Source organism: Pipistrellus kuhlii, unplaced genomic scaffold, assembly GCF_014108245.1.
Source record: "Pipistrellus kuhlii isolate mPipKuh1 unplaced genomic scaffold, mPipKuh1.p scaffold_m20_p_62, whole genome shotgun sequence".
NCBI classification, from domain to species: domain Eukaryota; kingdom Metazoa; phylum Chordata; class Mammalia; order Chiroptera; family Vespertilionidae; genus Pipistrellus; species Pipistrellus kuhlii.
The window spans coordinates 246,767-260,514 of NW_023425565.1; the positions used below are offsets into that span (position 1 = coordinate 246,767).

Sequence of the window (13,748 nt, forward strand, 5' to 3'; positions counted from 1 at the left end):
GTGAGCAGACCTTGCACAGGGTGAGTATGGGGTCTGAGGACACAGCAGATGGAGACAAAGCCCTTCTCAATGATAAAGCGACACACAGGTTGCACACGTTCCCTATCAAAACACCAGCTGACATCTTTGCAGAAATTGACAAGATAAACTTGGAATGTTGAATGGAAATGCAAGGTACCCAGATGACCAAAATAGTCTTTAAAATGAACAACAAAATTGAAAGACACTTCTCAACTTCAAAATTCACTACAACGCTACAGTATTCAAGACTGTGTGGTACAGGCATAGCAAGAATCCAAAAATAAACCCAAAAGTCTATGGTCAACTGCTTTTCATTAAGGTTCCAAGATAATTCAATAGAGGAAAAAATAGTAATTTCGATAAATTCTGTATGGTAGATCTGGATATTCACATGCAAAAGAATAAAGTTAGACTCCTACCCCATAACATATACAAAAGTTAATTCAAAATGAGTCAAAGACTTAAACGTAAAAGCTAAGACCATAAAATTTTTAGAAGAAAACACAGGCATAAATCTTCATGATTTTGAACTTAGCACTGATTTCTTAGATTAGACACCAAAAGCATAAACAACAAAATAAAAAATAGGTAAATTAGACTTCATCAAAATTATAAGTTTTTGTGCTTCAAAGGAACACTATCAAGAAAGTGGAAAGACAACCCAGAGGATGAGAGAAAGTATTTAATAAGTGATGAGTATCTAGAATACGTAAAGGACTCTTACAACTCAACCATAAAGACAATTCAACCAATGGGAGGGGTTAAAATGACGTGGAACCAGACTTATGGTTTCAAGCATCACGTGTAAAGAGCCTGGAAGTTGTCACTCACTCCTGTTCTCACAAGAAAAAAAGGTGAACAAAGTGAAAACCAAAGACTTCTCTTATATTCATCAGGTAATCGAGGTTATGGGGAAAATAGTCACCCAAAATACGGAGACAGGCAAGTACAGAAAATCACAGCCAAGATAAGCTTGCCTGAAGCAGAAGCCGAGGCAGTAACTGGTAGGGGAACTTTTGACAAAGTGTGGAACTCGAGGGTGGACTAGCTTAACAGTTAAAAACTCATAGGGGCCCCGTCTCAGAGAAGAACCACACTTCCATGGATTTTACCTCCAGAAATTCTACCAGGCTCTCATAATGAAGATCCGCTCCTGTTTCAGGCAGAGGGAGGGGGAAAGTGATGGTGTTTAAATTCGCTCAGAGTATTCTCCATAGTGAAGTCTGCCTCCGGGAGAACTCCCTTTGCCAGATCCCCATCTGACACGGAGAGGGGCAGGTGGCCTCACAGCCTTCCGTCCCCAGTAAGCAGAGAAAAAGAGAAGGCCAAGAAATACTTCTGAAGGAGACATCCCAGAGCCTCAGGCCCACTAAAGCATTGAACTTTAATCATTAAATTACAGAACACGTCCCCCTCCCAAACTTCACCACCATATAACAGGATAATAACAGTTAATATAGTTGAGAGAGCTGCAAAATACAGGCTATTTCAGGAGTTTTTAAGGAAACCCAAAGAAAACAAAACTGGAAATAAAGGCACAAGGAAACTAGAAGAAAGTGATGCCTCTGACACCCACAACTACAGCTAACACTGACCCAGCTCCTAATCAGGTCTATTTAAACCTCACACCACATCCCTAATTACCTCAGGTCCTATCACTCAGCTTTCAACAAAATATTACAGGGCATAATAAAAGGCAAGAAACCCCACAGTCTGAAGAAACAAATCAAGAATCAGAACAAGACTCAGACAAAGCACAGTATTTGGAATTACCAGAGAGGAAAGTTAAAATAATTGTGATTAATACGTTAGGAGAGCCAACAGAAAAAAATGGAGGATATGCAGGAATAGATGGTACTGTAAACAGAGATATGGAAACTCTGAAAATCAAAAGGAAATCTGAAAGTAAAATAACAACCAGCAGAAATGAGGGATGCATGCATCAGTAAACTGGACACAGCTGCAGAAAGAATCTGTAAGCTTGAAGTATGCCAAAAATATTTCTCAACCTGAAAGGCAAACAGATAAAAAAATGGGGATACAAAATATCCAAGAAATGTTGAATAATTATAAATAAAGTAATATATGCATGACGGGAATATCTAAAAAAGAAAAGAAATAAATGTTTGAAATAATAATGGCCGAGGATTTTCCAAAATTAATGACAGACATATAACCACAGATCCAGAAAGCTCAGACAGCACCATCAAGCAGCATAAACACACATACACACATACTCTCTCTGACAGAGTGAATGAATATAAAACTTCACTTAGACATGGTATATTCAAACGGCAGAAATCAAAGACAAAGAAAATATCTTGAAGAAAACCAGGTGAGAGAGATCAACTTCTGCATGAGCTCGGCTGACCTGAACCCTAGTGAAATGATGAAAACTGTTTTAAAAATTACTCAAAGCCTCTGGAATTGGCCCTAAGAGCAAACAGCAAAAGAGGAAACATCTATGCAAGAAAAATCTATGAAAGCTCGGTACAAAATGATAAGATTATGTGATATTTGGCCCAAAACATGCCTTGCCTATACTATCCCAGCTCCGTGAGGAGCAGGCTCCACTCCACAAGGCTGCAGCCAAGGACACAGAAATGTTGAATGAAAACTCTCATGGTCCCAGACTCTCTTCTTGAGCAGATTCAACCTTTCTTATTCCCCCAGCTGCCTGCTGCTGAGGCTAAGTCCTAGGCAAAGGCTGCCAAACCGTGGGGGCTCCCTTCTCCCACCTAGCCCACACTTGGGGAACTGAGGCTCTGCCCAGTGTGGGGCAACCTGAGAATGCTGGGGTGCTGGTCACCCTTACCCGGCCATTTCTACTTGGCTTTCTACTGGAGGTCCTGACCAAAGAAAATAAGCAAGAAAAAAAGTAAAAGTAACCCAGACTGAAAAAGGGAGAAGTAACACTATCTATTTAAAGATGATATGATCTTGTGTATCTATAAAACACACACACACACACACACACACACACACACAAACAATACAAGGAATCTATTAAAAAAAATCAGAATGAAAAAACTAGCTCTTCAAGGTTGCAGGGTATAAGCTCAATAATAACAATCAATAGTATTTCAGTATAGTAGCAAAGAACAATCTGAAAATAAAATTAAGAAAACACATTTAGAAGTATATTAAAAGAATAAATTATTTAGGAATAAATTTAACAAAGGAAGTGCAAAATTATACAATGAAAACTATAAAATATTGTTGAAAGTAACTTAAAAGATCTCAATAGATGGAAACATATCTTATATTCATGAGGTCAGAAGACATAACATGGTTAAGATGGCAATACTCTGATTCTACTGGTCTATGGATTTAACACAATCTACATCAGAGTCTCAGATGACCTCTTTGTAGAAACTGACAAGCTGATCCTAAAATTCATATGGAACTGCAAGGGACAAAAATGACCACAACAATCTTGAAAAAGAAAAACAAAATTAGAGGTCTCACACTTCTCAACTTCAACACTGACTGTAAAGCTACAAAGCTACAGCAATCAAGACATTGGAAGACTGGACTAAGGATAAACAGAGATCAGTGGGATAGAATGAAGTCTCCAGAAATAAGTGCATACATCTATGGCTGAGATACTTTCGATAAGTGTGCCAAGACCATCAAATAGTAAAAGAATTGTCTTTTTCAACAAATAGGAAGCTGCAAGCAAACAAGAAAAATGAAGTTGGATCCTTACCTCACACTACATGCAAAAATTAACTGAAAAACAAAGACCAAACTGTAAGACCTAAAACTATAAAACTCTTAAAAGAAAACATGGGAATAAATCCTCATGACCTTGAATTTTGCAAAGGATTTTTAAATATGACAATAAAATCACACACACACACACACACACAAAACAAAAACAAAGGAAAAGATAGAAAAATTAGACTTCACCAAAATGACCAAAATTTTTGCTTCAAAGGACACCATAAAAAAAAATGAAAAGTCAACCCACAAAATAGCATAAAGTATTCAGAAATCACATGTCTGGGATAGGACTTGTATATCAATATAAGAACTCTTAGAACTCTATAATAAAGACAAAAATAATTTAAATGCATAAAAAATCTGAACTAACATTTCTCCGAAGAAGATATACAAATGACCAAAAAGTACTTGAAAAGATGCTCAAACATCAGTAGTGATTAGGGCAATGAAAATCAAAACCACACGAGAGAACACTTCTTACCTACAAAGATGATTAAAATCAAAAGTCAGATAATAAAGTGTGGTCAGGCCCCGGCTGGTGAAGCATCCTCCTGTACACCAGATGGTGAGGGGGTTAATTACAGCTCAGGGACATGCCCAGATTGTGGGTTTGGGCCCCGGTGGTTGGGGTTCATATGGGAAGCAAGTGATCGAAGTTTCTCTCTCACATCAATGTTCTTCTCTCTCTTTCCTTTACTTTCCTTTTCTTCTCTCTCAACTCAATAAAAAACACGTCCTCGAGTGAGAATTGAAAAACATTTCATAAAAAGTGCTGGAATGGGAGAAACCAAGATGGCGGCAAAGGTAAACAACTAAATTGTCACCTTACACAACAATTTCAAAACTACAACTAAAAGACAAAACGTCTAACACCCAGAACCACAGGAGAGCTGGCTAAATGGAAGTCCTACAACTAGAAGGAAAGAGAAAGGAGCACAAGCGCTGAAAAGCCGAGGTACGGAGGCACACAAATCGGGCTGGTGGCGGTTGACTAGATGTGCGGCTTTTTTTCAACCGGAAGGGAGACAAGCTCCCGATTACTCTGAAATCCATAGGGGACCCAGACGCCTATGGGGAAAAGTTGGTTTGTTGGCCATCGGGTCAGAAAGTGAGGGCGACTTTTTTGCAGAAGTGTACACAGCAATCACTGTTTATTGCGCTGCAGTGCAGGGACACGGGGACTTGGAAATGCGAAAAGGCAGAGATGGCTGATGGCAGCCATCGCTGTTTGTCACACCCCAGCCTAGTGACACCCTAAGGCCCGCCCCACACATTCTACAAACCCACCCAGGCTCCACACAGTGGCTTTTGCATATAAATGGCCTGCCCAGTAGAAGCTTAACCAAACTAATTGCAACTCCAGTCAGACTGCTCCAAAACCGCCAAATCCCAAACAAAGAGAAAACTGTAGTTCTTCTTCTTCTTCTTCTTTTTTTTTTTTTTTAATATATTTTATTGATTTTTTACAGAGAGGAAGGGAGAGGGACAGAGAGCTAGAAACATCGATGAGAGAGAAACATTGACCAGCTGCCTCTTGCACACCCCCTACTGGGGATGTGCCCACAATCAATGTACATGCCCTTGACCGGAATCGAACCTGGGACCTTTCAGTCTGCAGACCGACGCTCTACCACTGAGCCAAACTGGTTTCAGCAAAACTGTAGTTCTTGCTGTAGCTCCTGCAGGGTGGCCTCAAATAGTAGCTGACCTGCACCCCATTGGAGATCCAGAAACTAGTGTATCTAGTGGTTTATCTGAGACGACACCAGATTTCAACTACTCTCATAAGGGACACTTCAAAAGGCAAACTCAGTGAGCACAAAAGCCCTGCTGGAACAAGTCCTGTTCCATAAATGTGTCTCCAGCACAGCAATTCTTCCGTTATAGACACAGCAGGTCCTCACAGCCAATTGTCCTGGAGATCAATTCCTCCCAGTGACACCAACAACAATCAAGACTTAACTACAACAAGACTGTACACACAGTCCACAAAGGGGTGCACCAAGAGTGTCCACATCAGGTAACTGGGAGGCTGACCCACTGAACCATATAGGACACCCAGCACACAAAGCCACCCTTTCACCTCAGGGAAGCAGCGAAAATGCCGAGACAAGGAAACAGATCACAAACGAAAGAAATGGAGGAGAACCAACAACTGGATGTAGAGTTCAAAACCACGGCTTTAAGGTTTTCAAGAATTCCCTAGAGAAGGCCGATAATTAACAAGACCCTCGAGGATATGAAAAAGGACAAACTAGAAATTAAACATGCCATGACCGAAATAAAAAAAAATATTATACAGAGACCCAACAGCAGACTAGAGGAATGTAAGAATCAAGTCAAAGATTTGGGACACAAAGAGGCAAAGGACACTCCTCCAGAGAAGTAAGTAGAGAAAAGAATCCAGAAAGTTGAAGATAGTGTAAGAAGTCTCTGGGACAACTTCAAGCACATCAGAATAATGGGGGTGCCAGAAGGAGAGAGAGAGCAAGACAGTGAAAACCTATTTGAATAAATAATAACCAAAAACTTTCCCCAAACGGTAAAAGAAATACTTACAAGTCCAGGAAGTGCACAGAACCCCAAACAAAAGAAATCCAAAGAGGACCACAACAAGACACATCATAATTAAAATGCTAAGGGCAAAAGACAAAGAAAGAATCTTGCAGGCCAGATGGGAGTGGCAAGAAATATTCAAAGTGATGAATAGCAAAAACCTACAACCAAGATTACTGTACCCAGCAAAGTTATCATTCAGAATTGAAGGGCAGAGAAAGAGCTTCACAGATAAGAAAAAGCTAAAGGAGTTCATCACCACCAAACCAGTATTATATGAAATGCTGAAAGGTATTCTTTAAAAAGAGGAAAAAGAGGAAAAAAAGTGAAGATAAAAATTATGAACAACAAATACATATCTATCAACAAGTGAATCTAAACGTCAAGTGAATTAAAAACCTGAGGAACAGGATAAACTGGTGAATATAATAGAATCAGGGACATAAAAGGGGAGGGGACTGATAATTCTCAGGGGGAAGGAGGTACCTGTGTGGGGGGTACAGGAAGAGACTAGACAAAAATCACCTATGAATGAGGACAGCGGGGGTGGGGTGGGGGGAGGTAAGGGCAGAGGGTGGGGTGGGAACCCGGTGGAGGAGAGCGAAGGGAGGAAAAAAGGAGAAACAATTGTAATAATTTGAACAATAAAGATTTATTAAATTTAAAGAAATCAATTAACCATAGATATATGAAAGAAAAAAAGTGCTGGTGAGGACATTGGGAGACTGGAGCCCTCATACTCTGCTGACAGGAATGGAAAGTGCTGCAACCATTATGGAAAACAGCTTGGAAGTTCCTCAAATAATTATATATAGAGTTACTCCTAAAATATGAAAACATATGTTCATACAAAAACTTGTTCAAGAATGATTATAACAACAACAACAAAAAGAATGGTTATAACAGAATTATTCACAGTACCCCCAAATCAGAAATAACCCAAATGTCTATCAACTGCTAAATGAATAAACAAAATGTGGCCTGTCCATATACTGTCCATATATTCTGCCACAAAAAAACGATGAAGTGCTGGTACATGGTATGACATGGGTAAACCTTGCGGATATTACGCTGAGTGAAAGAGGCCAGACATGGACAGCCACATATTGTATGACTCCACTCAGATGAAATGTTCATAACTGGCAAATCCACAGAGGCAGAAGGCAGATCAGTGGTTGCTTGGGGCGGGGCGGGGGAGCAGGGATGGGAGTGATAGTTACAGATTTCTCTGGGTGATAAAATGTTCTAATATTGATTGATGGTAGTGCACATATCTGTGAACATACCCAAGATAACTGAACCCTTTAAATGGGTAGGATATATGAAGTATATCTCAACAAATGGGGGGGGGGGGGGGACAGAAAAGGAAAAAAGAAGCCAGAGGGAGAAAACCGCCTTGTCCACAGAGGACCAAGGATAGAACTGCACTGGGTTCTCACTGGAAACCACACGTGAAAAGGAAAGTGGGATTGCCGAACACCGCCGCCCAGGGTGAAGGCTGAGGAATGGCTCCGAGCAGGTCCTATGTCACGCCCCTTTCTCAGCCCGGGCCCTGCGCCTGCCCACTGCCCTCACACAGGCCGGGGGTGGAGCACAGGGAGGGCTACAAGAGCACCAGGAGCACCAGGGACACCTACTGCCCTGGGACCAGGGCCTGCCCCATCTGGAGAACGATCTTAGCGGGACCCTCGCCCACTCCTCTCCCCTAAGAATGCCCCTTGGGAGGACACACCTGGTGGGGACAAGGGTCTCTTGTCTCCCGCACGGTGCCCAGAGGTTCTGAGAAAGAGAGAGTTCCGGGGAGTTATCCTCTGCCCTAGAGGCAGGCCCTCAGCTCCCGAGTCCCGGTGGGGGCGCGCTGGCCTGGGAGTGAGCAGTGGCAGGAGTCTGCTGCCCACCTGGGAAAGGTCCGACTCCGCAGCTCCTTGATGAAGAGCTGGCTGCCGTTCTGCACGGGTTTCACGTCAGGCGTCTGCCCCAGGCTGTGTTTGTGCCAGGTCCGCTTCTTCTTCACTGCAGGGAACACGGGGTGGGTCAGCGCCCCGCACAGGCCCCCACCTGCACCCCCTTCTCCCGCCACCCCTCCAGAGACCAGCCACGAGGGCAGCCAAGGAGTCTCGATTGCAGCCAGACTGAACTCTCCTCAGGCAAAGTCCTCAGGGTGCCTGGGCCCAGCCCACCCAGCTCCCACACCCCCATTACCCTGTGTCGTCACATGGTCAGGAGCTCTCACCATCCCGGCCTCTGGTTCTACACCCACCCTGACTCCCATTTCATACCCCCCAGCCTTGTAGCTCAGTTGGTGGCACCCAGAAGCTGGGGCCTCCCAGGACCCCTCCCTACTCAGCACCCAGTTGTGAGAGTCATCTCCTGAGAAGGTCCCACCAAGGTTGGCCTTCAGGACACCCCTCTTCCCTGAACTTGTCTTCAAATAGCCCAGACCCTGTCACCACCCTGCTGGGACCTTCCTGTCTCTGCAGCCCACAGCTCACAGACAAGAGCCCACCATCTGCTGTGCCCTCTGCCCTCTCCAGCCCCGGGCTGTGCCCACCTCACACACTTCTGCATAGCCACCCCTGCCCACGTCACCTACACGCTCCCTCAGGCAGTGTCCTCATGCATGCTCCCAGGGCACTGGTGCACACACCCTGCTGACTACGACACATGTGCACTCACACCTGCATGCATGCACCTGCATGTATACACACCGTACTGGACTGTGAGCGCCTAGGGAGGGAAGTGACTTCCTTGTGGCCCTGGCCCCTGGTTCAGGGCAGTCACAGGTAACTCGGTGAGTGAGGAGGACCTGCTCCTTAGAACTGCTGGGGGGGGGTGGGGGGGAATCTGAGAGAGGTTGACACTCAGAAGAAGTGAAACTGGATACGATGGGAGGGTCCTCGGGGTGCCTGTCCCTCCCAGCTGCAGGGTGAGCCTCTAAGAGGCAGTGTGGTCCCAGAGCAGCCCCACCTCAGGGGAGAGGTCGAGGCTGGAGCCATGCCAGGTCTCTCCCAGGACAGTATGCAGAGCACAGTGCACACTGTCTGGCACTGAGTACCTCATCCTGGGGGCCATGTGGGAAAACTGAGCCTTGGGGGCGAGGGTGGGGCACGGGGCCAGTGACAGGGCTGCAGTGGACAGGAGAAAGAAGCAGCACCTCCACTGTCCCCAGAAGCGGGGCCTGAGAAGCAGGTGCCGACTGGCCAGTCCAGACCACCTGGCCTTGACCCTCACCCAGGACCCGCAGCTCACCACCCCCGGAGAGAGCCCGCTGAGGCGGCGGCTGGAGCAGGTGGGCTGGGACAACACAACCTCGTTCTGCAGGCTCCCCTGGGGCTGAGTCCTCCTACCTGTGGCCCCCAGCCCCCCTCTCCGGCAACGCACACCCCGGAGACAGCTGCTGAGCCGGGCACCTGGAGTGTGGGGGCCGCACCCCACCTCGTTGGCATGACAGCGTCCTCAGAGAAGATCAAAGGGAGCAGTCAGGGAGTGAAGGAACCTCCTAAGCAGTCACAGAGCTAAAGAGAGACAAAGCGGGGTCAGAGCCCCTTTGAGGATATGCCACCTGCTTTCCATGAGCCTTCGTGTCAACTGTCAGTGGGGACTTCTTGCTGGGTTCCCAATGGGGACTGGGCTCTCCGTCCTCACTGTGGCACGCCTGCTGCAAAGCCCCCCCAGGGAAGGGAAGGAGGCAGGCCTGGCCTAAGAGGCCTGCACGCAGGCCACAGGTTGGGGGGCTCCCCTGGAAACACAGTGACATAAAGGGCCAGCTTGTCTCCAAGGGGCCTTTGTGGAAGCTGTGACTGAGTTGATGTGGCTAACACCAACTGGTGTGTCACTGACAGGCTCCAGGCAGAGCAGGCACTCAGTTCAAACGAAGAATGACCACCAATCTGGAGGGCACGCTAGAGGAAGGTGCTAGAACCTTTGCCCCTGATAGCATATGGCCACCAATAACAGCAGACAGGGAAAGCATATATGCATATTCGCATAAACATGCAAATACTTGTGCATACACATTCACTCATATACATGAGCACATACATGCACACACATACACATACCCTCCATACACACATGCACAACTAGGGAGGGGCTACTGGGTCCCACCAGGCTGTCCCAGCATGCCCTGGGGGAGGATGGCTGTAAGTGCCAGGAAAGGGTGCCTGTCCTTGACTTCCAATGGCAATAACAGGCAGCTGGGGACCACCCGGCCTCTGCCCAAACCCAGAGCACAGGCCTGGGGGCTGGGTGAGGCAGGCACATATAGCTCCGGCAGCAGGCAAGCTGGTCCTCAGGGAAGGGTGCTGCTTGGGACACTCAGCGGCACTGGAGAAACTGCACTGTTGTGCACACCAACACCCACTTCGAACCCTGCTATAGGCCAATCCCAGCGCCCCCATTCATGCCATAGCTCACGAACCACACAGAGGTGGCCCACCCTCCCTGAGCCCCCTAAGTCTGTGCCTCCCCAGGACACTGGGCTCTGTTGGGGGGTCAATAGGGGTTTCTGATCCAGCCCTGCTTTGTCCCTGGCTCTGTTTCCATGATCACGTGGTACACCCCTCCTGCCCAAGTCCTCACCCTGTTCATCTTTCCTAAGCCCTGAGCCTTCCCAGTGGCTCCAGAGGAGCCAGAAATGCCACCCGTTAGCCCATGGGATGGCAGTCGTCTCCTGTATCGGCTGGAAAGCAGTGGGTGGCGAGACAAAAGATAGCTAATTAGAGCAGACACCAGCGCTGCCCAGGCCTCAGGGTACCGGGGGAGGTTGGAAACGGCAAACTTTCCTGCTTCAGGACAGCAGGGCTGTGACCTGCCACCAGCCAAGGCCAGGGTCCAGCCTGCACCTTCTGTGAGCAGCCCGACCCAGGCTGGAAAGCAGAGGCCACACTGACACCCCATGCCATCTGTCTCATTTCCAGGCCGGCCCTCCTGTGGTCCCTGTAGATCACAGCATCTCATTCCCCAGAGAGGTTAGCCTGGGGACTTGCCTTTCAGCCATGACAGGGGCACCCTGGGGAGCCCCCAAAGGAACTGCCACACCCAAAGAAACCAGAAGAAGGCGGGGATAAAACTGTGGCAAACAGCAGGCGGTTTGGGAAAGGAAATCACCTAAGATTCCCTGCAGGGGCGAAGAAGGGATGTAGAGCAGATTCCCATGATGCAAATGTCAAGACCCCAGCAAGGTGGAGGCCATCGGGACAGGGCTGGGCTGCACAGCCCCTTAGACAGGCCTGCATCGTGTCCCTGTCTCAGACGAGCTTGGCCCCTGCAGGTGCTGGAGTCTGTGCCCCCTGCTGAGGCCTTTGGGAGCAGATGGAGTCTCTGCACAGCAGCTGTGAGGGCAGGAGCCGACCAGGAGGGGCTGCCTGGGCTGGGCAAGGCTGTACGGGTTGGAAAAGGAGGCCAGAGGAGGTCCCCAAGCAAGCAGGTCAGGAGGCCATCAGAGCCTGGTGAGGCGCACGGTGCTGTACTTACAAGTCGACTTCCCGTGGGTTTTCTCGCAGTTTGGGCAGTGGTATATGTCAATGTCTGGGGCCTCCTCCTCTTCTACGCCAACACAGCTGAAACGCAGGAAACAGTATCACTGGCGGGCAGCAATCCCATGAACGCTTCCCTGCACAGCTCCCAGGCAGCTCTTGCTCACCCTGGGGAGGGCCAGGGCAGTGTGTGCACAGATGGGGCAGACTGTTGTGGGGACAAGTCAGGGGTCAAGGAGGAGGGGAGGAGGGGCAAGGAAGGCCTCACCAATGCATGACCAGGGCAGGGGAGGAACCAGGGGCCAGCAGGCCTCCCTCCCTCCGGAAAGCTGTCCCTGCCCTGTCACCATAGAGCTCAGGGAGGCTAAGGGGGTCACTTCACTGGGGCAGCTCAGAGCCATCAGCAAGGTCCCTCAGGACCCCATGGGGGACCGCCATAAATCTCCCAGGGGGCCACACTGGGACAACCGATAGCAACGGGTGACGCTCAACTCCTATCTTACACCCTACAAAAAAGTTAGCTGAAAATGGGTTAATCACCTAAATGCAAAAGCTAAAACTGTAATACTCTTAGAAGAAAGCACAGAGGTAAATCTCCATAGCCAGGATTTGGTCATGGACTCCTAGATATGACACCAAAAGCACAGCAACAACAAAAATAAACTGAATGTCATCGAAATTAAAAACTTGTATGCATTAAAGGACACTAGCAAGAAAGTGAAAAGCAACATACAGAATGGGAGAAAATATTTTCAAATCACACATTTGATAAGGGTCTACATCCAGAATATATAAAGAACTTATAACTCAACCACAAAACAACTAAAAAGCAAGCAAAGGACTTGAATACACATTTCCCCATAATGATATACAAATGGCCAACAAGGTCACGAGTAAGTCAACATCCTGAGTCATCTGTATGCCTCTGACATGCAAACCAAAACATGCCCACTAGGACGGCTACAGTTTTAAAAAGAAAAAGAAAAAAATGGGAAACTACCAATGTGGCAAGGATATAGAGAAGTTATAACCCTCTTACAAATGTAAAATGGTGTGGTTTCTATGGAAACTGTATGGTGGTTCCTCAAAAAAGTTAAAGATAGGATTACCATATGACCCAGCAATTCCACTTGCAGGTATACACCCAAAAGAACGGAGACCGGTCTCAAATCCTTTGCACAAGCGTTCACAGCGGCATCAGTCACAATAACCAAAAGATGGGAGCAACCCTGTCCATTGACCGGTAAATTGGTAAACAAATTGTGGGGTGTCTATACAATGGAATATTATTCAACCTTAAAAAGGATTAGAGGGCTGACACTTGCTACAACATGAAGAACCTCAAAAAAAGTATGTTGAGTGAAAAAGAGCCAGGCATAGAAGGCCACATATTGCAGGATCCCACTCATATGAAATACCCGTATGAGACAGAAGGCTGGCTGGTGGTTCCGGGGGAAGGGGGGCCGGGGAAAAGGAAGTGACTGTTTAGTGGGATGAAATGCTTTGGAACCGGGCAGAGAAGATGGTTGCACCACCCTCTGAAACGTGCTGAAATGTTCACTTTAAATGGCGGGCTCTGGGCGTGACACCGCCCTCCGGGCACCAGCGCAAACCCGGCGTCGTCGCTAATGCTGCTGACTGCTCCCGCTGCAGCGGGCGCTTACTGCAGTACCGGGTGACTGCACAACGGGGAAGCTGAGGCACGAGAGCTCTCCTCGCTGCTCAACGGGCCAGCCCCCGAGCCCAGGCGCTGGGCCGGCACTCAGCAGACAGGCCCTCGGCACGGGACCACGGCCTCACCCACAGCTGGGAGCACCCTGCGGCCCAGAAGCACCTGGGCACCTGCTTTTGAAAACACTAAGTCCACTGTTCATCCCAGAACATAAACCAAAGTAAAGTGCGAGCAGGCTGAAGAACTGGCCGGGAGCTCTCACCGCACAGGTAACTTCCTAACATACAAAAAGTGAG

General features: G+C 47.5%; 1 protein-coding gene across 8 annotated transcripts in view; it reads right to left on the minus strand.

Annotated features, from left to right (window-relative positions):
• Nucleotides 1-13,748, minus strand: part of PHF2 (PHD finger protein 2) — a 103,714-nt gene that overhangs the window by 47,792 nt on the left and 42,174 nt on the right. For 7 of the 8 annotated variants that reach the window (XR_006740409.1, XM_036420146.1, XM_045575057.1 and 4 more), the window contains exons 2-3: nt 11,779-11,864; nt 8,202-8,316 (exon numbers count right to left, since the gene is read on the minus strand). Coding sequence is in view for 6 of the 8 variants with exons in the window: in XM_036420146.1 (XP_036276039.1) it covers nt 8,202-8,316; nt 11,779-11,864 (201 nt within the window). In the remaining 2 variants the exon portion in view is untranslated. Of the gene's footprint in view, nt 1-8,201; nt 8,317-11,412; nt 11,708-11,778; nt 11,865-13,748 lie in introns of those variants that run through there. The other variant, XM_045575056.1, reaches the window with a different exon arrangement.